This window comes from Paralichthys olivaceus, chromosome 1 (genome assembly GCF_024713975.1).
Source record: "Paralichthys olivaceus isolate ysfri-2021 chromosome 1, ASM2471397v2, whole genome shotgun sequence".
Taxonomy (NCBI): domain Eukaryota; kingdom Metazoa; phylum Chordata; class Actinopteri; order Pleuronectiformes; family Paralichthyidae; genus Paralichthys; species Paralichthys olivaceus.
In genome coordinates, this window is record NC_091093.1 from 18901632 (window position 1) to 18924527 (window position 22896).

General features: G+C 40.4%; 1 protein-coding gene across 3 annotated transcripts in view; it reads left to right on the plus strand.

Annotated features, from left to right (window-relative positions):
* Positions 1 to 223: 223 nt before the first annotated feature.
* Positions 224 to 22896, plus strand: part of dennd2b (DENN domain containing 2B) — a 48537-nt gene continuing 25864 nt past the window's right edge. Inside the window, exons 1-4 of one of the 3 annotated variants that reach the window (XM_069524379.1) lie at positions 250 to 362; positions 1998 to 2088; positions 16868 to 16966; positions 20961 to 22226. In XM_069524379.1, the coding sequence (XP_069380480.1) occupies positions 16893 to 16966; positions 20961 to 22226 (1340 nt within the window). In that variant the 5' untranslated portion in view covers positions 250 to 362; positions 1998 to 2088; positions 16868 to 16892. Of the gene's footprint in view, positions 363 to 1997; positions 2089 to 5399; positions 5668 to 16867; positions 16967 to 20960; positions 22227 to 22896 lie in introns of those variants that run through there. The other 2 variants (XM_020098964.2, XM_020098963.2) reach the window with 2 other exon arrangements.

Here is a 22896-nt window from a genome sequence, read left to right on the forward strand (position 1 = left end):
TTTATTAACTCTGAAACATCTGGAAACCACTGGACAGGGGCCAGTGAAAGGAGGCCTCATTAAAACCTGTTGGACTAAACAGTGACTACATTAATTAACTTAGACTGTCTGAAGTATTTGATAAACGCAGCAGACTATCAGCACAGTGATTTTCATACAGCTGCGTCATTGTTTCCTGTGCAGTCCCCCCTTTTCTTCTCCCTCTCTCTCTCTCTCTCTCTCTCTCTCTGCATGCAGTTGAACTGTTTTCCACAGGAGAAAAAAAAGAAGTCAGTTTGCAGTTTGCACAGACAGAAAGCAACACGGGTTCTGCTAAAGAATGGATCACTGAGCAAAAACTCTGCAGCAACAAAGAAACACAGGTAGGACTCTGGTTTCAGCACATTCAATGTTCAGTGTATAGAAATGTAACTTTGAAGCAGTTTGGATTTGTGGCATCTTTAGTTGGTTTGTGCTCAGAAGAGAAGAAAAACATCTCTTTGTGTTTCACACTCTGTTATATTGTTGACATGATTATCATGACCCAGCTCTAAGTTATTCATAGACACTGACTCTGATCAACGCTGGTAAACTATTTAACCCACTGGTTGATGATTGGGTGGGAAAGTGGGTCTCTCTCAGCCTGAGTTCTGCATTTATAGTAGTCAGCCTACAGGGGGCGCCTCAGCCTATGAATTTGATGGCTCCATTCTAACTTAAACAACGCCTCCTTCCGCTCCTCAGGTGTTGTTCACTTGTGTTTACTTTTTCATTCATGTCACAACTAGTTTCAGTTCAGTTCTTATTGTTATGCCAATGTGCAACACAGACACACAGTTCCACAGCTTATCCATATCAAGACTTTGTGTTGACTTCCAGTCATTGTGCACAGCCCAACCAAAACCGTATGCCTAACCTTTACCATGACCAGTGCATGTCTAACCCTAAAACGCTTACCCTCATCACAACTCACATCTTACCACTCAACTTAACCAGGAGCTCAGGAATTCAGTTTTGCCAAAACTTTATTAACGCTAAACCAATACAACTGAAGGCCTCGCCCTGACCCTGAGTGTAAAACCCTCAAACAACCATTTAAATTTGTCAGGACCAGCCAAAATGTCCCCATAATGGTGGTATTGAACCAAAATTGGGCCTTAAAACTATAAAAAGCACACACACCCACACACATACACATCTTAACACTATATTAGCCCTCAAGGTTTCTCAGCAGGTAATCAGACTGATGTTGTGGCTGCTCTGTGGTGAAAAGCTAAAATATGTCAAGATAAAGAAATGACCTTGTGTTTAAAATTGTTACTCACTGCTCCACAGTGTTGTTGACTGTAGCTGCAGCGATCCCACAAATATTTCTCCAAACAGTCACATGTTGTTACTTGTTTCTGCGTGAATAGAGAAAATAATTAATAATTAATAATTAATAAAGAGAAAGACCAGGGAGGTTACAAATAATTGTTGATTAAAACTATTCAAGTAATTACTCACTTTATTGGTCATTGTGTTTTTAATCACTCAGTTAATTAGTATTTGACAATGGTGCACACACAAGAAAAACTCTCATCCTTGCTAACACATACTTAAGTAATTTTCTTATTTCAGGTGATGATAGATTCAATAGTTTTCTCTCACATAGACTGCAAAATGGAGCATACATGTAAAAAAGACATAAGAGCAGTCAAAACAGGTTTTAATTGTGCGTGGTCCTGTCATCTCTTTAAAATGAAAACAATCGATAACTAAACAGTTCAGATTCCAGTTCATTCTTCCTGAAAAACAATTCAATCAACTTCATTTTGATTTGTACAGCACCAAATAAAAGCACAGATTATCTCAAGGCACTTTATGGTCAGGTTGAGACTTTACAAAAGTATAGTGAGACCCAACAGTTCCTACAATGACACAGTGACTTTAGACTGAGTAAAAGCGTGTGTTCAAATTGTAGTGTTATATTTTTAATGTCAGATCATCTGAAAAAGACACATTTGCGTCCTCACCAGACAAGCTGCAGTCTCCACCGTCTGCCACAGGAGAGTTGACCAGACATGTCAACTCACCCACATTAATCCTGGAGTTGAAGAGCTGCCTCAGGTCTGTCTCTGAAATGATGTTCAATATTTGCCTGCGTCCACCTCGACCCCTCACACCTCTGGAATGTGCAGAAGGTGAAAGAAAAGGTCTGAGATGAATCTGTGGAGTGTAGGTGGCAAAAGCCGCACAGAGCCGCGGAATAATCCCCCTGAAACTCAAAGGATTTGGGATTCATGGTGGATCCTCAACACACACACAAGGTTTAGAGATAATAAACAGTTATTCCTTGTTAATGTGGCTTTTGCAGGTGAATAATCATGTCAATGGAAAAGAAAATAATGCGTCAGAGCACTGCGCTCAATCTTCTAACTTTTAAAATAATGTAAAACAAAGTTCTTAGAGGCTGTACGATTCTTGTGAACATATCTGACTTGTACTTGGAACAGATGAATGTTGTGTTTTGATTTAAACTCTGTTTGATGCTCCTATGTCACGCTAGAGGAGGATGTGGCTTTTAATGAGGAATCCAGATGGTACTGCCTGTGATGATCAATGGAACAATGAATTCCACGAGTTAGAGCTTAGGTTACATTCTGGTAAAATGTCCCACAAAAAAGGCAGAGGAGTCAGAGCCTCTGTCTTTTGTGCTGAGACACTGAGGACTCATGGTGTTTTCAGGAAGGACGGACTTTACGAGACCTTGAAAGGTTCTGAGTGGGTCTCTGAGAAAAGCTGCACAGTGGCAGAGCCGTCGGCTTCCTGCTGACTTGATGTTACGAACTGTGATAACGGATGTCTGGGTTTTGTGACTTCCTCTGTTCCCAAGTCTGTGGGATGATAAGACACCCCAAGAGACAGAGAGCAGTGGGTTTTATGGACGAGCCGTGCTTTGACATTCGCAGTAAAGATGTTACTCGTAGGTGTACAGATACTCATAACCATGAATGGAGGAGGGATTGTTCAATATCATAAGGATTTCAATGTTTCCTTTGGATCAAAATGTAAACTCTTTTAAATCCCTTGTAGTAAAATCTTAGTCTGAATCTAAGTTTGTGCTTGACAGTTCACCTTTGACCTTGCAGCCGACAAATCACTTTCTTCTCTCTTGCTCTGTTGAGTGGGCACGTTGAAGAAGTTTCTAACATGTGACTGACGCAAAAAACTGAAAAAACAAGAAGAAAACAAAGATTTCAGGATGTAAACGAAGTGCAAAGACGCAGAGGATGTCAACTTTGGGTGATAAGGGCCGATGTGAGTCCCATAGTGTTATGTCCTGCTTCCTGCACACTCGACCCAGGTGCCACCCCTCACCTGAACACATTTCTGCACCTGATGTAGACCCTCTGTGTTCTTTAAATGTGAAAGGCAAACTTCGGGAAATATCCGGACCTCAATTCCAGACATGTTCCGGACAATTCATGTCTGAAAACAGCTTTGTTTTTACAGTGAACCAGTGAATATAAATGGATAATCACTTGACATATACTTTAGATGTTTGTAATTCCTCTTGTTGTCTGGTATGAACAGTTTACTGCTGGTTTACTGACATCACGGAGACACTCCATATTATTCAGAGCATGCTCCAGAACCTCAGCATAGAGAGAGTTAAGTGGTTTATTACATTTCATTTGGTTTATTACATTTTTGGTGAACATTTACATTTTTGTGGTTTCTGCTAGTTCAGCTCCAAAGCAACAGAGACGTGCAATAGCTGGAGGACACTGTGCACATTTACTTAATCACTGTGCTAAAGTAACTTAATGCTGTTTCACCGTTGACTGCACCCAGTGTCCCTGGCGGGCGTGTTTGGGTGTTTCACACTTTGTCGCACCTGTAAACCACAGGTTTATGTCACCTGTTGTCACAGGTCCTGGAGGCCAACTGTAAATCACTTAGAAGATTGGAGAGTTAAACCCCTGGTGGTCAGAAAAAACTAGACGCTCAATCTTTGTTTCTCAATAACTTCTGTTTTTATGAAAGGGTACTTCAGTTTAATGCTATTTATTTTACTTTATGCTTACTACACTTGTCTGACAGCTGTAGTTACTTTGCTGAATACTGAATATTACAGGAAAGAAAAATGAAGATCAAACTTTATTGTGAAACGATTACATTTATATTTATGCATAACTGAAATTAAGATTCATAATGAGAAAGGCTTTTATTAATGTAAGGTGTATAAACAGTGGTGGAATATGTGGACATATGTTTTTAATTTTAAAGTCATCTACTACATTACAGATGGAAATGTTGCCCTATTGATTATCCTATAATAAATATATCTAAGAAACTGCAGTAGCTATAGTCTTTGTTTTACATGCAGTGTTTTGTGTATTAGTAAACTAAATCTGTAAAGTAACTGCAGCTGTTTTATAAATGTTGCTGTGAATAAAGTACAATATTTCGTAATATTTCAAAAGTAAATACTTATTTATGAATAAAACTTTTACTAGAGTAAAAGCAATTAGGTAAAAGTACTTAGTAAATAGTTTTAGTGTGATAAAATGTGTACTTGAGTAAAAGCACTTGTGTAGAAGTATTTAGTGATTATATTTAGGTCTACTATTTGTAGGCTACTAGAACAAATGTGCTGCAGTACAAGTACTTGGTCGCACATTCATCATGTTGACAAATGAAAGACATCTTTGTGTGGGTGAAATGTATTCGTGTGGAGCTGCGGAGGATTGGAGCAGAACAATGTGTTGCAGTTCTGCTGGCAGCGTCTTCAGCTGGTGAATATTCATCTGCACTCCTCAGCCCCCCCCCCTCAACTCTCCTCAACCCCTCGACCCACCAGGACAATAAACAAGGAGAGAGGGAGAGCGAAGGAGAGGGGGGGAGAGGGGAGGGAGAGATAGAGAGAGGGAAATAAAGAGAGATAGATAGAGAGAGTGATAGAGGGAGATATATACTGTACACTTGGAGATAGAGAGAATATGTAGAGAGAGATAGAGAGAGAGTGATATAGGGAGATATATACTGTACACTGGGAGATAGAGAGAATATGTAGAGAGATAGAAAGATAGAGAGATATTGAGAGAAGGAGAGATAGATAGAGAGAGAGATAGACAGATAGATAGACAGATAGATAGATAGATAGATAGATAGATAGATAGATAGATGGAGGGAGGAATAGATAGACAGATAAATGGATAGATAACGAGATACAGTATATAGGGAGATAGAGAGAGATAGGGGATAGAGGGATAATAGAGAGAGAGAGAGAGAGAGAGAGAGAGAGTGAATGGCTGAGGAGAGGGGCACACATGGAGGAGGAGGAGGAGAGGGGGGGGGGGCAAATCCCGAGAAAAGTTGAAGAGGCGAGGGGGGGCAAACAACCCATCTCCATGGCAACAAGTCCTGCCTCCCCTGTGCAGCAGCAGCAGCAGCAGCACAGTGGTCTGTGTCTCTATGGTCTGTGTCCCTGGTCTGTGTCCCTGGTCTGTGTCTGTGGAAGAGGAGCCTGCACTCTTCTCTCTGTCGGTTTTACTTGGACAGACATGAGTCGGAGCTCACCGAGGAGGTTCAGGTGTCCTCTGGAGCAGCTTCTCAACGCGTAGACGGAGCGGGATCTGTGCGTCTCTGGAGGATTACAATCTGAACATGTCCGCGGCCATGGACGTGAGGAGAAACCCGGAGGTAACACATTTGTGAAGCGCTAATGACGAGCTGCAGCAGGAAGAGGTCCAAGTTCGAGTTAGCGCTGAAACTCAAACTCTCTGAGAACTGGAGCTGAAGTTTGAGAAGTTTAAATGTAGTCCTGAACTCACTGTGACCATATTTGGTCATCGACATGTTAAACGATGAAGAGCAGAAATACTGTGTGTGTGTGTGTGTGTGTGTGTGTGTGTGTGTGTGTTACTTCTTCAGGACCGTGTCCAGCACAGACCTTGTCAGGACCAGTGGACCACATGGGGACTGGTTAGAGTGTGACTTGATCATGGTAAAGTTTGGGATGAGGTTTGAATCAGGCTGTCAGCAGTGAATGGATTTCAATGCAGTGTCCCAACAAGGATGGCTACACAAACTTGCAGTGAATACATTATGCCAATGAGTGTCCTCACAACTATAGAGAGACAAGTGTGTATGTGTGTGCATGTGTGTGTGTATGTGTGTGTGTATTTGTGCAGTTTCTCCTTTGAATGAAGTGTTCCAGTGGATCCTGGCAGTAACTCTGTGGATAGTAATTAATCAAAGTTATTATCGCTGCAACAGACAACAAGTTTAGATAAATACACCAGATGACTGAACTGAACTTTACTGGGGGGCAACAATATGTGGATTCGTGTATTTTGTATATTATTACATATACATGCATAGAGGAATGTTGGAGGAAACATTAAGAATATTTTACCTAAGTATAATGACTAGTATCACTCCTGCATTTAAAATGTTACTTCAGGAAACTGTACTGTAAAATATCAGGAAATAGTGACACTTTTATTGTTTTTTAGTCCAAACCTCAAAAGTTCTGAAACTCAATTAGGATTGTTATAAAAAATAATATAAAAAACAGCAAATCCTCTTATTTAAAAAGCTGAAACGTTAAAACATTTGGCATTTTTGCATGAGCAATGACTGAAGCCACTAACAAATATTTGAACTTTACTTCTATGCATTACTAGATACTATAGTTAATCAGTAACACATAGTTATATATTTGATCTTATTATGTCTTTGTACATGATTTGATCTAGAATCAAATTTTAGGCCATGTTTTAAACAACGTCATTGGTTTTGAGTTCCGATGCAGATCTAGGATTTTTTTTTATACTTTTCTAACACTGAAAGTATACAGTATATTACATGTATATATATTTACCATTCACTCATTTCGTGTTAATTTGTCACATGATTTTTGATGCAGATCTAGGTCCATACAGATTAAAAAAGTATTGTTATTAAAGTGATCAGACTTGCACATTCATTACAACATCACTGGCTCTGGTTGAGTTCATTTTATGGCTATCATGAATGTTGTTCTGAGTTCTAAGCAGATTACATCTAAAATCCTTCAGATATATTTTATTCAGTTTATTGAAAACAGTATAGCTGCGGTGCCGTTTTTCTTTTAGCCTTCTCTTCTCCCTAAAACGTTCTATTGTGCAGATCAAACAATGACCTGACCCTCTCACCGGACGAGACTGTCAACACAAACTATTGAGCAAGTTTTTCTATTTTCTCCTTGAACAGGAGAAAGTCTGGGCTGTCCCCAGCCACTTTTAAGGCGACCGTTTGTTCAACCTCCCATTTGAAGTATATTTAGTCTTTACTGGTGCTATTTATCCATCCATGATTTACTGAGTGAAGGCCTGCTACTGCTAATCATAGAACAATTCTAAAGGAACACTTTTCTCTGACATCTTCCTTAATTGAACCTCAGGGTTTTTAAAAGGCTACGTTCAGACTAATACGTTTTAAAACTCATCAGTTTTGCTGCTTCTATTCTTGGTGTCCACACTACTCTAGAGTTTCAAGCCTCAAAAACTGTAAAGCACAGTTGGCCTTGTTTTAGTTTGAAAACTCTGGGGTTGCATTTTATTATAGATGGACAGAAATATACTTTTTGAAAAACAATGCTGTGGACACACATTTACACTTCCTGCTTGAGTTTTAACAGTCACAACTCGACTACCTGCGGTGAATGGAAAATGCTGTTAACTTTCTTTCACTAAGAGCAAAGTAGACAATCTGCTTCCTGTTTACACTGGAAAGCACACGCCCAATGGTCATGTGATATTTGTTTTCAGGTGCGTTGGTAGAGATTATTTCTGATATGACACAAAAATGTCTTTCTGGATTGGACTGAGATTGTTGCTGCTATAAAATGAAAATGTATTCATGTGGATGTAGCCTGAGATTTGCGGGGAGTACTTCTGTAACATATGGTTTAAGCAGATTTCCCAGACAGGGATTTTATTCAGATGACAAGACAATCTCCCTTTACTTTATCCCAAAGCTCTACTAAAGATATCAGCCACTGAGACAATGTCTCCTTTGATACCAACAAATCTGCTTCCACATTTCATTTCCTCTCATGGCTGCATTTGAGCTGATGTGCTGTAAACTTAAGAAAATGTGATGTGATGTGGGTTTTTGGTCCACAGATATGATACTAGTGCCTTACTTTAGTATGTGGCAGTAATGTAGCATGTTTCCATATATCCTCAAATCTCATATAAAAACCTCACACCTTATTCCAAACCTGTTTCTCGACCCGCTGTTGATGTGGACATCCAGTGGATGATGACATTTACGACACAAGGACCGTAATGGACTAGGCTGACACTCATTTGAATACTATGTCACGGTAACATGACATCACCATTGTCGTCTTCAGCGTCAGTTAACAAACTAATGGGTAGCGTCATGGTGTGTTGCCACTTGTTCATGAAATGTTCATACCTTCATTCATTAACCTTTGTGTCGTGTTCGTTTCTCCCCCCTTACTTTGGTGCTCCCGGTCAAATTTGACCGGCCTGTTTTAACTGCCCTTACATTAACACAAAAACCATTGATCGTCACCAAATTGTATTTAACTCCCTTTTAACCTGTAAACAATGTCTCAGACTACTGGTTACATGAATAACTGCAGTGAATAGACACAGAAATTGAAAGTTGTATTCCAAAATTAACATTAATTGTAGAAAAATCAAAACAGAGACCAAATTCACAGAACATCAGAACATCAACATGAACACATTGTGTGTGTGTGTGTGTGTGTGTGTGTGTGTGTGTGTGTGTGTGTGTGTGTGTGTGTGTGTGTGTGTTCAGACACAGGAGTGGCATTTTGCAATCAGGTCACAGTGTGTCTTGCAAACATAGGCATCACATTTGAAACATGTAAGACTTGTCTTATTGTCTCTAGGGGCACATAGCTTGCATCTCTTCCGTTTCTGCCCCTGTTTTGGGGGGAGAGTGGCCAGGGCCGTGGCTGGGGCTTGCAGACTCCTCACCAGACTGCAAGAGGCTGGTGTGCGGGGAAGGTGCTGGCACCGTTGAATTTTTTTTTTGTCGTCTCGCCAGCGGAAAGGTCGTGTAGCTCTGTCATCAAATCTGATAATTCTTGAGAGGACATGAAACTGTTGCAGGGACATAGTTGACCAGAATATAGGCCTCCCTGACTCTGCATCCCACAGACTTTTTGTAGCCTCATTGTTGGACCGATGTACTCCTGCTAGAATCAACAGACCCATGTAGGCTTGGAGGTCTACCTGGTCCAAGGCCTTCCATGTGTCCGCAAACACACGCCCCCCTTCCAGGTTTGTCATCGCCAGTATAATTTCCACAATGGACTCTGGTAAAAAGAGTTGGAAGCTGGACTTGATGTCATCCACACGAGATGTTGCATACCGTGTTGGCCCTGGTGACATCCTAATGATATTTTCCCCTCTTGTTCTGCCTCCTCTGTCCTGGGGGGATGAATACCAGAGCAAGTTGCCATCCTTGGACTGGAATGTCACCTCAGGTGTGTCTTCCACAGGGGCCTCTTCCCCAGGTGCCTCTTCCTCAGGGGCCTCTTCCTCGCCATATGTTGACTGTTCGGTCTCATGATGGTCTGGATCAAAATCAGGATCGTTGTCTTCTATTTCTGAAACATCCTCCTCTATTTCTGGTTCAACTCCAATCCCGTCTTCATCAGTTTGAAAAAAAAGGTCAAGAGCCTCTCTGACAGAAAAACGTCTGATCGGGCGCCGACTCATTGTGTTCAGAGTAAAATAAGAGCAATGCACAAGCAAGCTATATATAGGGGATCTGTGAGAAGATATCATACGTTTTGTATCGAAAGTGTGGTTCACGTGGGGGGATGGACACATTAGCCCGGGAAAGAGCCAGGTTCCCATAACAAACACCTAATTGGTAACTTTGAAGTGTTACACGTTTAGTCTGGAAGGTGTGGTTCACGTAGGGGGACAGGCACATAAGCACGGGAAAGAGAGGACACATGGTCAGTCTGAAAGGGGTTCACGTGGGGTGGAGTGTGTGTGTGTGTGCGTGCGTGTATGTGCGTGCGTGCGTGTGTGTGTGTGTGTGTAGATGTGTGTGTGTGCGTGTAGGTGTGTTTGTGTGTGTGTGTGTATGTGTGTGTGTGCGTGTAGGTGTGTTTGTGTTTGTGTGTGCGTGTGGTGGTGGTGGTGGATTTGTGGTTGTGTACTATTTGATGAATGAACACAATCTAGGGTCACCCATTCATTTCCTATGGCGGTCATTTTTGACCGGGAACACCACAGGTGTTACAAAGTTGACTAAACAACTCAAAATTCAATGAAAGTAGTGATCAGCAATTGTAAATGTTCAAATGCCTAGTGTGGAGGATATCATAAGCCCTTGAGACAATAAAATGTAAAACACAATATTTATGATTGATCGAAATGGAAATCGGTCAGATTTGACCCGAACACGACACAAAGGTTAAGGATTATCATTATCATTCAGATCATTCTCACAACATTCATTTGAATGAATGGTAATGCTAGTGCGAGCATTGGAAGCCAGTAGAGACCTAATGCTTTCTGTTTGTCAATCTTCCCCATTCTCATTAACACAATATCTCAGTGATGCCTCAAGGGAATTTCCTCAAGTTTGGCAAAAATATCCAGTTGGACTAAAGGATGAACAGAATTTGATGGTCAAAGACCGAAGTTCAAGGTCACTGTGTTGTCACTAAACACATTTTTGGCCATCTCTCAAGAATTCATGCAGTATAATACCTTTTATTAAATTCCGTCTTTATTAAATTCCTTCTTCCCTCTTATGTAAGTCTTGAGTGTATTGTATGCGTCTGGACAGACATGGGTGTAAACTGCAACTTGACTGTGATAGAAAACATAAAACTGGGAGAGGGCAAATCTTGTTTTGTTAAATGAAGTGGGAAAGTATGTGTTGATGAAGAAAGGTTGAGCAAAATCTTGATTTTCATGTATAAAGTGACAATGAATTAAATGATGATACAGGTCATTGTCCAACTTCCAACAAATCTTGTAACTTAAGAATGTTAAGCTGTTTTAAGTTGGTAAACACTTACAAATGTGCCGAGCAAATACAGAGGTGATGTACAGTCTTTGTTTTTTTTGACTTACTTAAACTCTGACTTTAATAAGAATATATCTCTTATGTCCCTGGAAAAGACTTTAGTGTCAGGGGCCAGCTCTTTGACACAAATTCTAGCCCCCCCACTCAGCTCATAAGCCTGTTTTCCACATGCCTGCCTCTGCAGCTGTGCACGCTCATATCTAGGTTACACAGAAGGATTTTTCCTCTTCTCCACAAAGAGAAAATATGCCATGATTTGTCTGAAAAAAGCTGAAGTGGGCAAAAAGGTTCCAAGAACCAGTTCCACCTGGTCAATTGAGCTATACAGTATATCGGGAGCATGGCATACCATGTGGAGCTAATTTTACAGGTATGGCTATATGTGCAACTGCCAGTAGCATCAACCTTAGTGGTTTTCTTAGAAACACAGAACCTGAAATTCGGTACAGTATACAGTATATCCAGAATGAACTACAATCTTTCTGTTTCACATGGGGATTTTTACTGACCTGTCTGACTTACAATACAAAGATGTCTCACATGCACAGTTTGTGTGTGTTGTAATGATTGAACTATATTATCCCAGAATCTCCTCTACCAGGATATATATGTGACTCAAGTCCCACATTGCTCTACTGACATGATCTGACTCAGCTCGAGTCTCTTCTTGTCCATTGGGGACAAAACTGGTCTTTCTGCAGATAGTGAAACAATGGGTGTGTGGGCTCATGCACTCATTCCTGCCAGTGAGTTGAAACGTGTGGAAAGAGTTGAAAATTTGCAAAGTTTTTCGCTCCTTCCTTTCTGCATTGCTTCTTGGCTGCCTATAAACTCTGTGGTGGTCTTAAAGCCTTGAAGCCAGGTTGCTGATCAGCAGAAAGAGACGACCAGGTCAGGCAGAAAATCAAGAAGAGTAACAAGAGACAGAAGAAGGAGACAGTATTATACTCTGTTTACTGAAGCTTTTGTGTTTGCACTGTGTTTGCACTGCTTGTTTCAGGATTAGCAAAGGTCTGAAAGTGAACCCAGCCACAGGTTATCGAACATATGTCCATCATGACGTCATAAGATTGTTGCATAAAATCAGGCTTTGCCCTCACAGACTGAACATCAGGCGCCAGGTGCTGAGAGAGAGAGTATTTCTGTGCTGCCTGGCTCTCGGCACTGGGTCCAGGTGTTTCTGTCTCTCTCCTGTATTTTCTTTCAACCTCTGAAAACATTCTTTAATATTTTAAAATCGGCTGCAGTCTGATGGATAGTACATTCCTGAAAGAAGTAGAGAGAGCAGTTTATCAGATGATCTGTCAAATGCGACAGGGCCAAGGACGTGTGGAATCTATTTTAAAAGATATTTTACCTAATTGAGTCTCTATCTTTCACACACACACACACACACACGCACACACACGCGTACACACAGCTGATAAAAGACTTACTTTTTAACCATGTCCCTCTCAAGGTTGTGTTGAACACAAAGGGCTCTTTCATTCCAGCCCGAATAGTCTAATGGAGACTGTGTTGTAGTCCCTGGTCATGAATATGCTCATGTTGCTGAGGAAAATCTGTGTCATTGATATGTCTCTCATGTAACCATTTAGTACATCTAGACATAACCATGACAAAACCATGACAAACCCTGAAGTGGCTACGCTACGCCATAAAGAAGATGGTTTTGAGTGTCTTAAAAATGACAGTTTGGCTTTTTGGGATTTGTTTTTAAGTCAGAACTAAAGACAGGAAAACTTATGGATGCTTTTTTCATCTCACTGTTTTGAAGATGAAGTCAGGGCAGTAACATCTAGGGATTATTATTATTATTATCCTGTCAAGATGCAAGGATCATGGCATGCATCAAGACGCCCCCAGTGTGTGTTAATGTGTGTGTGTTTGGATAGGAAACAATGGGAGCTGATGTTCTGACATGTGCTGCCAGTGTGTGTCACCCTGTACTTTACATTTTGCTCATGTTTGTTAAGTGACTTGGTTCCTCAGTGACATCAAAGATGCTCTATAACAAGGATGACGCACTAGAAACTGCACTAATTGTATGGAACAGTCTAAACTTCCTGTCTCCTAAGTGGGTGTGTACACAAAAGAAAACAGGAACAGACGTTGTTCCTGTTGTAACAGCCTATGTGTGTACAAAGCATGGGCATTTCAACACTAATAGAACTGTCCATGTCAAACAATATAACAATACTAGATATATTATAAATGTGTGCATTATTTTGATGCTTGTTTCTATCTACTAGTTAATATGTTATTTACACAATAGAAGATCATAGCTGTCTAATAATAGAATACTTACCGAAATGAAAATAAATAATAACAATTGTATAATTAGACAAAGAAACACATGTTTACCGTCAGTTTTAACTTTTAATTGATGGTTTTTATTTTGATTCTAAAAACGCCATCTTCTTTCTGAACAGTCTGAACATTGTCACTGCTGGTCATCAACAATGACGTCAAACAGTTGCATTTTCTTTATAAAACTCTACATATTTTAAGGAGATATATATAAGTGATCAGTATGACTATGTGTCTGTCTATGTGTCTGTCTGTGATGACTTTGTTTCCTTGTTGCCACTAAACACAATGATGACTATGTTTGCAAGAGACCATGTTCGATGGCTGCGAAAACGTACAAATACAGACTTAAAGCTTTACTCATCGTTATTGTTGTATTAGCAATAGATCAAATGACTTAGAAGTGGCTCATGGTGACGATATCACAGACTTATCACATCTGCAGTGATCAGCTAGAGAACACAGAGCAGCATTTAGCAGTGAGTAAAGAGTTAATCAATGTCTTTTCATGACCAGCGTCATTCTGTAATACAGCAAACATTCAAACATCAATCAATGTGATGATGTCATGATCATTTAAGGATTGCCTCCCATCAGCATGAAGCTGTTTCTACTTGTTGTTGTTGACTGTAAGCTCATATTCATTTCAGTCATCTCAGGAGAAAGTTTGTACTAAATCTGGTTGAATGCACTTTAAAGGTTCTCTAGAGCTTTCTTAAAAGTGGTTGTTTGGACCATGTGATTTTGTGTTGGGAGATGCGATCAGATCTCAGGAAGTCAGTTGGCTAACGCCTTGGTGTTTACACTGTACACTCAATTTTGGTCCGCTGTGACCTATTTTTGTGGTTGTAGCTTTCTCAGTCAAAAATATGAAAAGAATTACTAAACAAACAAACAATTGTTCGAAGATGTCTAAAGTTGTAGTAGTTTAAAAATATCAAGCTTAATTTTCTCTGCTCCAGACATGTGACTTTTCTCATTTGTTTGCTATAATCTTTGTCATGAGAAGCTCCAGCTAAAGAGTCATCTGCATATTTCTTTATGCACTACAACATCTAAAGTAGGACAGTAAAAGGTTATGTTTGAATTCGGTTGTTGCTCAAGATACCTTCAGTCAAAATCCAGTTAAGTGCACTCTGAGTATGATGGTTTTATTTTGTCTTCTAAGCAGATTGACATCAGTAGAGGAGATTTGTAACCAGAGCAGGACATCATCAGTCTTTGTGTTTGATGAAAATTATGATTCATGCCTGGTCCCCTTAGCACAGTCCACTGTTACAGGAAATAGCTGACAGCAGGAATGCTCCCCCTCTCCCCTCATCTGTCTCTATAGGACCCGTCTCCACCACTGGTTGGCTGGCTTCTTCATACAACAACTTCCTGTAAACAAGTCATGCTGCCAAGCACCCTCCCATCCTCCACCTCTGAGCTCTAGGGATCTCCAATTGACCTCGTTACGCACCAGAACAATTGCTTTGAGCTTGTTGGAAAGGGTCATTGCTGCATTTCAAAAAGTGACTTTCAGGGGCAATGGCCTTCCGTTTGAATGGTGATTTGTTAATTTGAGGTTCATTTCAGGAAAATCTCACTAAAAGGAATATGTCTTAACTAAATTATGGCAGAGACAGACATCTCCAAAAAGAAATCAAAAACAATCTACAGTGCTATATTAGAAGTAGACCAAAAATCATCTGACATATGATGTTATAGCAGAAATATTGGCATCGGCTGATTAGTCAAAATAAATTGGTGTGTAGAAAACCCAAATACACTGTATGAATGTAATCATACATAGAAACATACACTTTGTCCAGCAGAAACCAATGACGAGTATATTTTTCAATTGAAGGTTTTATTTATGCAGCCTTTATGTTATGGAGAGATTTGTTGGTTTCAAACGATGTAACCATAACTCACATACTACATGCATTCCTCACATTGGTGTCCTATACATGAGGGCACCACAGAGGTTTTGACTATAACAATGATGACGGTGGTTGTGATAATTTACCTCATTAGAAAGAAGCAAAAGCAGCTGTTCGTCCATTTAGAGTGTTTTAGGGTCATCTTGCTTGAACTATTGACTACACTGCCCCCTACACTGTTCAATGGTACTGCTCTGTTTTTACTGTTTCATTCGAAGCATGACGCTTTTGGAAGACATGCACAAATACAAACTATGAACACAGAGTATGGACAAAATTCTCCATTCGTTTCCGTGTCTAATGTTGAGCAGGAGCCTTAAATAATGTGACCGTGAATACAATTTAAAGTTACCTTATTCTTTGTTTGATATTTTATTCAATTTTTTAACTCTCAGCAGAATGAGTATACAAAAGTGTTTTGTGGTGATTTGTTTAAACTGCTGCTATAATGAGACTATAACCAGTATTTTATTGAGCTCTACTTTTAGTCTGTGTTAGAGCCCTCCTCACCCAACAGGTGGCTGCAGACACCTGAGGGCAGCAGGTTTGCAACCTCTAAATTAGTGTTATGCCAGATGCAAGTTGATCCATTGTGGTTACCTTTGTAGCCTCCCAAAAACTACACAAACCTCAGTGCCTCTGCACACATCAATATGCTCAGTTTTGTATGTGCTTAGTTTCTGTGTTGCACAACCATCAAGTGGGGAGCAGCTGCATGAGTAATAACTTTCAATCCATATTTCCTCTCTGGTTATGATCTGAAATTCAGATCAGGACCTTGTTGAAATAATGTGTGTTTAGCTGTGTCTTTTTCAGTAATCTAGCTCTGTGTTCTTTGATGTAAAAATATATGTTTTAAATGGCAGAATTTCTTTGTCTGAAGTGGAATATATCCTGGTCTGACTATATTTGAGTTTCTCTGGCACAATGTGCTCTACATGCTGTCTTAATTATGTGTTACTTACTCTTTGGTTTGTAGAAAGATGTCTGCAATATTTACACTGGCGATTCAATATGGCAGCTGTGGTGGTTCCTATACTCTTGGTTGTCAAGTGCAATCGGTGCACCTTGTGCTTACATATTAATCTATGATTGGGCAAAGTAGATTTATGACTGAGAGTATCAGAACCTGTAATGTACCCTGTTATAATTATATTGTAATTACAGGAACTAGTGAGAAAGAGTTGATACCAGAGATATGCAGATTCAGATGCTCATTTAAACAAAGTTATAAGTAGCCATTTTATAACTTTGGTTAAATGTAGTAACATGACCTGTTCAGTCTAATTTGGCACTCCCACTTTTGTTCTGGCTCTGGTCTTATAAGAATGTAGGTTATCTGGTTTTTGATGTGGCACTGGATTAAATCATCACAATATTGTTTTTGTTGTTTCTGTATCAGCTCTAGGTCTATAGAACATTTGAATAATTTACCTATAATTGTTACTGACAAACCCAGACCAGTTTGGAAGAGTCAGTTTGCAAATCACCCCATATTGTTTGGAGTTGATTGAAATGCATTGAATGCTGCAGTTTTTACAATGTATTTTGTCCTTGTGTTTGTCCAACAGGTGAGTTGGCGGTTTGCAGACAAACATGACTGCCAACAAGAGTTTGAAGGCTGCACCTCGTGCAGGAGGGGGTAAAACTCCCCGGGAACCCCCCGAAAGGTCAGTGACATGTGGGACAGACAGGGTTTGGTTGGTCAATGTGCACTTACACTTGTGTCACATGGTTTCAGAAGAAGATTTGTTCTTCTCTCTATTTGAAAGAAGCGCTGCACTTACAGTAATATTTATTTTCAGTGTTGTGTTTCCATCAGAGATCAGTCTGTAGTAGTTTTCTTCTTTTTTTAACTCATGGAAAACAACGATCTGTGATTGTCAATCACAATAAGACTTCCAAAGCTCTTACAAGTACAGTCCTGTATCCTGGACAAGGGCCCCATCCGACTCTGAACTTTGAGTAGTGAGCTGAAGCTTGTGTTAGCATGTTGAGAGCTGACGGTGGCCTGCCGGGAGAGAAAAATAAACTTTGGGAATGATATGTGATATCTACACTATTCATTCTCACAGTCTATCATCCTGTCCATTTTTAACAAGCTCAAAGTCTCAGTATATAGCAACAGGCAGGAAGCTACACACGATCACGTAATGCAGCTGTGGAGTCTAGTCTGCGTTTACTTTGTTCACAGTCACATCAGCTTCTGTCAGTCTGATGAGATGATTGTTGGAAATCATGCGCCTGTAGGTGTTTACTTATGATGCGATTCCTATACTGTCATTTGATGGAATTTAAATTGAGTTTCTCTTGATAAGTACCATCACAATACCTGAGTCTTAAAGCTTCGATGAAAAGCTCTTGAGACGAAGACGCGTTGCAGCTCCATGTTTCTCTATATGAGGAGGAATCAGCTGTGTGGGATAGAGCTGCACAATGCGTTCATCGAAACTATGACATCAGCCAGTGATCCATTTTCTAGGACAAATTACACCCACGCTGAACTTTGTAGCCTCAAGAGGCACAAAAGAACTAAAGTAAATAAAATAAAAAAAACATGTTCAGTTTTTGCTCTTGAAATTCTGTGAAGGACTAATTTCAAAATGTAAAAAAAATGATCTTCAATTGCCAAGTTTCCGATGTTGTCATACACTTCAAAGATTACAGTTATGAGCGGATCAAAGAAGTGTTTAGGCAACTCAGAACACACTGACATGACTGTGTAAGAGAGAAAGAGCTCATACTAATGATTTACACATCCGCATATACACTTTTACTGGGCTCATATACTTACTAATATGTAAATGCAACCCCAAACTATAGAGAAGCCCTATCCAGACCTGGACCCATAACTTATTAATCATTTTGACAGCAGGTTTTTTTTTTAACAGGCACAGTTTTCCCAGCCTTTATAGCCCTGGGTTATCAGCGCAGGAAACTCAAATCAACTCAAAGGAAACCAATTGCGTGCGTTGTAAATCATCTCACTGATGCCCATCAAATCTGGGAATTCATATGATCATTCGGGTCGACTGGTGAGTGAGAGGCACACGTCAGGGAAAAAGAGAGGAGGAAGAAAAGACAGTGACAGTGAGTGAATCAGAGAATGGTAAGAAAAGTAACTTCACACGGTTCGCTCTAAAAAGAGAAAAGGAGACAGCAAAAGCAGAGTTATTAATCAAGACTGAACAAACTTGTTTATTCATTCTTCTGATGGGCAGTTTAAAAACAGATGTCTCGTGAAACAACACGACACAATTCCAGCTCAGACTCAGGGATGTAAGAGAAAGAAAAGGAAGAGAAACGCAGGTGTTAAAGCTGTTCACTTGTTAAGATGTGTTGAACTTGTTACAAAATTAACTAAAGTGAAAATGAATTTACAAAAAAGAAGAAATAGGGAAATTTTGTAGAATTTTTTAAAATAAGCTTTTTTTTCGTGCAGTTTATTTTAACTTGAGATGAGAAAAGAGCATTTGTGATGTTCTGGACCTTTGCTGGAGGAAGGTTTCTCTATCTAGCCTCTGGTTTATAATGGTATGCATCTGCTCTAGAGTAAAATTAGTGCTGGATCAGAGTTTAATAGATGTTCAAAAAATAATAATATAGATGAGTATAAATGTTGAACTGTGATAGCAGAAGTGCTGGTCTCCTGCTTTCTCAATCCTAGTCAGTAAAAGGAAGTGGCTTGTGGTAAGCATGCCCTGGGCGCCTGGTTGTGACTGGCATCAAGCTCTTTGTACAGTACTGTATGTGTGGCCGGCTCAGCTGAGGCTCACTAAACTGGGCTTATTTTTACAAGCATGATCCAGACCACTACAAACCCCTGAAACTCCCAGAAACCTAAATAGACTTAAGTTCTGCATATATGTTCTTTTAGTGAGTCTAATCGAGAGGTCTTTGTGCTGTAGTCTTTTCTAACTAGTATTTCTGGCTAAATGAGGCTATAATATTCTAAAATCGGTCTTGTTCTGTTTCTGATTTAACGGTAGTTTGATTAAATCTCCTACTTTGTAAACAGATCAGATTTAATGACAGTTTGCCAATAGGATCAATGGTGTATGAAACCAAAGCAAGCAAACAGCAAAACATATAAACATGCAGAATTTCCAAAAAATGTATTATATGCAACAAAACAAACATTTGAATTTAATAATATTTGAATAATGTCACCACTTCAATCAATACTGTGATTGTATTACTTACTGTTTGGTTTGGTTGCTACGAAAATATTTTCACAAACACTGAACACGGAATTCTGAGTTTTGCCAATGCATATTTTAATTTGAGGGGAATGTTGCACTTTTCACTTTTTACCTTTTACCTGACAGTTGCTGTACTTTACAGCTTAAGATTTTATGTAAATACAAATTAAAAATCCTGCATCAAAACAATATACCTAGAGCTTTTTAGCAACTTTCCCCTCCATACACACATACCCACAATATTTTATTTTAAATACTGTCCAAGTTAAAATTCTCATTAAGATAAGATTAGAAAAGTTGACTAAACTCCTTTATTGCAAATTATATTAAATAAATATTAAGCAGCAAACAACAGTGGGACCCTGCTTCTTTAGAACTACAGTATCATAACCACATATTATTTTTCAACAAAACTGTGTGAAGTGGTGTTCACTAATATATCCATTTAAAAATTACTGATTATTTTGAGCTTCAAAATCTATTCATCTGACCTCAGATGACTGCAGGCTAGCATGGAACATCTCGAGACTAGAGTCGTCACTGTGAATTCTTAAATATTTTTAAGGGAAGTAAGAAAAGATGCATCTGTCATGCTTGCAACTTGCAGGTTGTTAGCTGTTGTAAAAGTTTCCCAACCCTGGAGCAGGAAGAATGATACCAGGGAAGGGCAGATAGGTGTGAAGAGAGATCTGTCCCAACCTGCATTGTTGGATCACAGTCTGCAGCCCTCAGCTTTCTCCTCCTTCCATAACGCTTGTTATTCTCACCATGGCTGTGACATCAGATCTCCCAACGCTTCACTTTCGCAAGACTTAGTCAGACTCCCAAGTCATGACAAGGTTCCTGAAAGAGTATGAGTTGTAAGGTGTAAGGGAACTAGTTGGAAATTCTGTCTCTCTGGAAATCTTTAAGGAGCTGAGCACTGTGTGTGAAAGTGTGTGTGTGTGTCGTGCACAAAGGTAGAGTCAGCAGTGAGAGTGGGACTGTTGTAACACCTAGTATCACTTAGCTGCAGGGATCAGAACAGGCTCTGAGGACCAGAGAGGAGCAGTGAGACTTGCAGGTAAGAACGCTGTAATAAATCTTGCTTTCTGTGTGAGGTCCACTGTAATTCTCCTCCAATGGAAAAATCCACAGCGGCATTTTAATGTAGTCTGTATTTCCTTTGGCTTTTATTTTAATCTTGTGCTGCCAAAGACAAAATACTTTCCTGTGGTTGTTCTAAATAAGTGGCTCAGGTTTTCATTCTGCCTTTGAACTTGGAAATGAATTCAAAACTTTCAGCTGATTCTTGAAAATTTCTTCCATCTGTTTCACATTGGGCTTCTCTTACTTTTCATGGTGCATTTGTAGGCTGCGCTCATGATTAATCTATTTTATAAAAACCCACAATGTTGGGGGATGTCTCTGTGAGAAAATGTTTATGTTTACAATGTTTGCTCACACCTTTGTCCTGTTTCAGGTGCCGGGCTACATCCCCGTGTCCTGTTCTCTCGGCCAGCCAGGGGCAGAGCCAGCAGCCAATCGTCAGCGACAGTGAGAAGCAGAGTAGGTACGTCCGCACTGACGGCAGGTTCCTGGCACGTGCTGGCTGGAACAGCAAGACAGCAAGCCTGTGCAGTGGTACATCTCTCACAGGTGATAGTGACACCCAAGGTCGTCTCGTCAAGTCAAAGAGTATCAGCTGCCTGGACAACAGGCTCTCCATCTACAAGCCCACAGGTCAAACCAAGTCCTGTGAGGAAAGTCAGGGCATCCAGGAGGAGAAGAACACACAAGGGGATCTCTCTGCGGGAGGTGGACTTAATGGTAGACCACTGAGCTGGAGCACACTCTCACTGGGACCTTCCTCAAACCAAAGCCACAAGCGTACCCTCTCTCTCACCCGTTCGGTAGCAGGTGTTCCCCCCACCACAATCCGCAAAAAGATCTCAGAATGGGAGTGCAGAAGGGTGGCTCTGCCTAGGATGAGCTTGTGTCTGGATAAAAGAGGCGGAGAGCGTGTAGGGGGCAGTGAGGGCTGCCCGAGCCTGCTCTCGTCTCCCTGTAGTGAGAAGACTTTTGACTTTAAGGGGGTTCGCAGGATGAGCACAGCATTTTCTGAATGCTCCTACACAGAGACAGAGGCGGAGGGAGGAGTTTCAGACAAAGACACCCTAGGTCGCTTCCAGAAAAGGATAGGCAAGACAGAGTCGTCAGGAGCATTTGCACGTTCCCTGTCTGCTCGGAAGGAGAAGTCAGCCGTCCTCAACAGGATACAAAAGATAGAGCAAGCCCTGAAGGAGAACCCCAGCTCCCCTCCACGTTACCTGAGCAACTGCTATGCTCCAGACAAGACACGACAAAAGTCTTTTGTGATTGGTGACGACTTGGACAGTACATGCACAAGTAAACGCAGCAGCATTTGCTCAGTGACCACTGAGCCAGATGCTGTTTTGGTGCCGGATAAGCTCTCGAAACTCAGAAAAAGGTTAAGTGTGAGCTCAGCTAGGTCCGAGAGCCCAGAACCACCCAGTCAACAGACCTCTGTTGGCACACCAGTCAACCCCTTACCTAAACCCAAACGCACTTTTGAGTACGATGCCAAACGGGAGGAGAAGAGCGTGTCGCCAGTCAATGGACTACCTCCAAACAGGGCCTCTGAGTCTCCACCTCCTTTACCCTCCACCCCTGCACCCACCATGACGCGAAAGACACAAGGGAGCCCTTCCACCAAAATCCAGGACAGGTGAGAAAATCAGTGTGCTTATATGTCTCCTTTAACTTTGACAAAACTACTAGAGAAGGTTAGCTCAGCTGTCTTTTCTCTTGACTGAGTATATATTGGAGATTCTACAGCTTTGACCAACTTTTTCTGTGAACTTTGGTGTTAGAGATAAACTGATCTCAAACACAGGATTTGTTATGATACTGGCCTATTTAGTGGATCAGGTATTTGATGTATACTGATCTACCTAAAATACAGTTTCTTGGTGAATCTAATTTTAAAATTCCAGGTTTAATTTCTCAGTTACCAACTAGTCACCAACTAGCCTCCCGCTACCTTACCTAAAAACGATAATATATAGAAATTTGCACTTGACAGATCTTCTGTAGTTGTAAAGGTTTCCAGAGCTTTTGATAAACTTGTGAGGACTGATTAAGTGTTTGCTTATTGGCATAGCAGATTAACAAGTTACTGATCAGTGGGTCTGGTTGAGGTGTTGGAGAACCTCTCGTATTATTCTGTAAAAGCTTATGGGATCTCAATCATTAAAGAGCCAATACAAAAAAAAAAAAAAATTAAGAGAAAGAAATTAGAAATTAACTTGTACTTTGCTTGATGTTAAACACAGGTCACCCTGTTCAGATCATGTGTTAACGTCCTGAGTGATCTGATCACAAGTGGTCAGCACTAA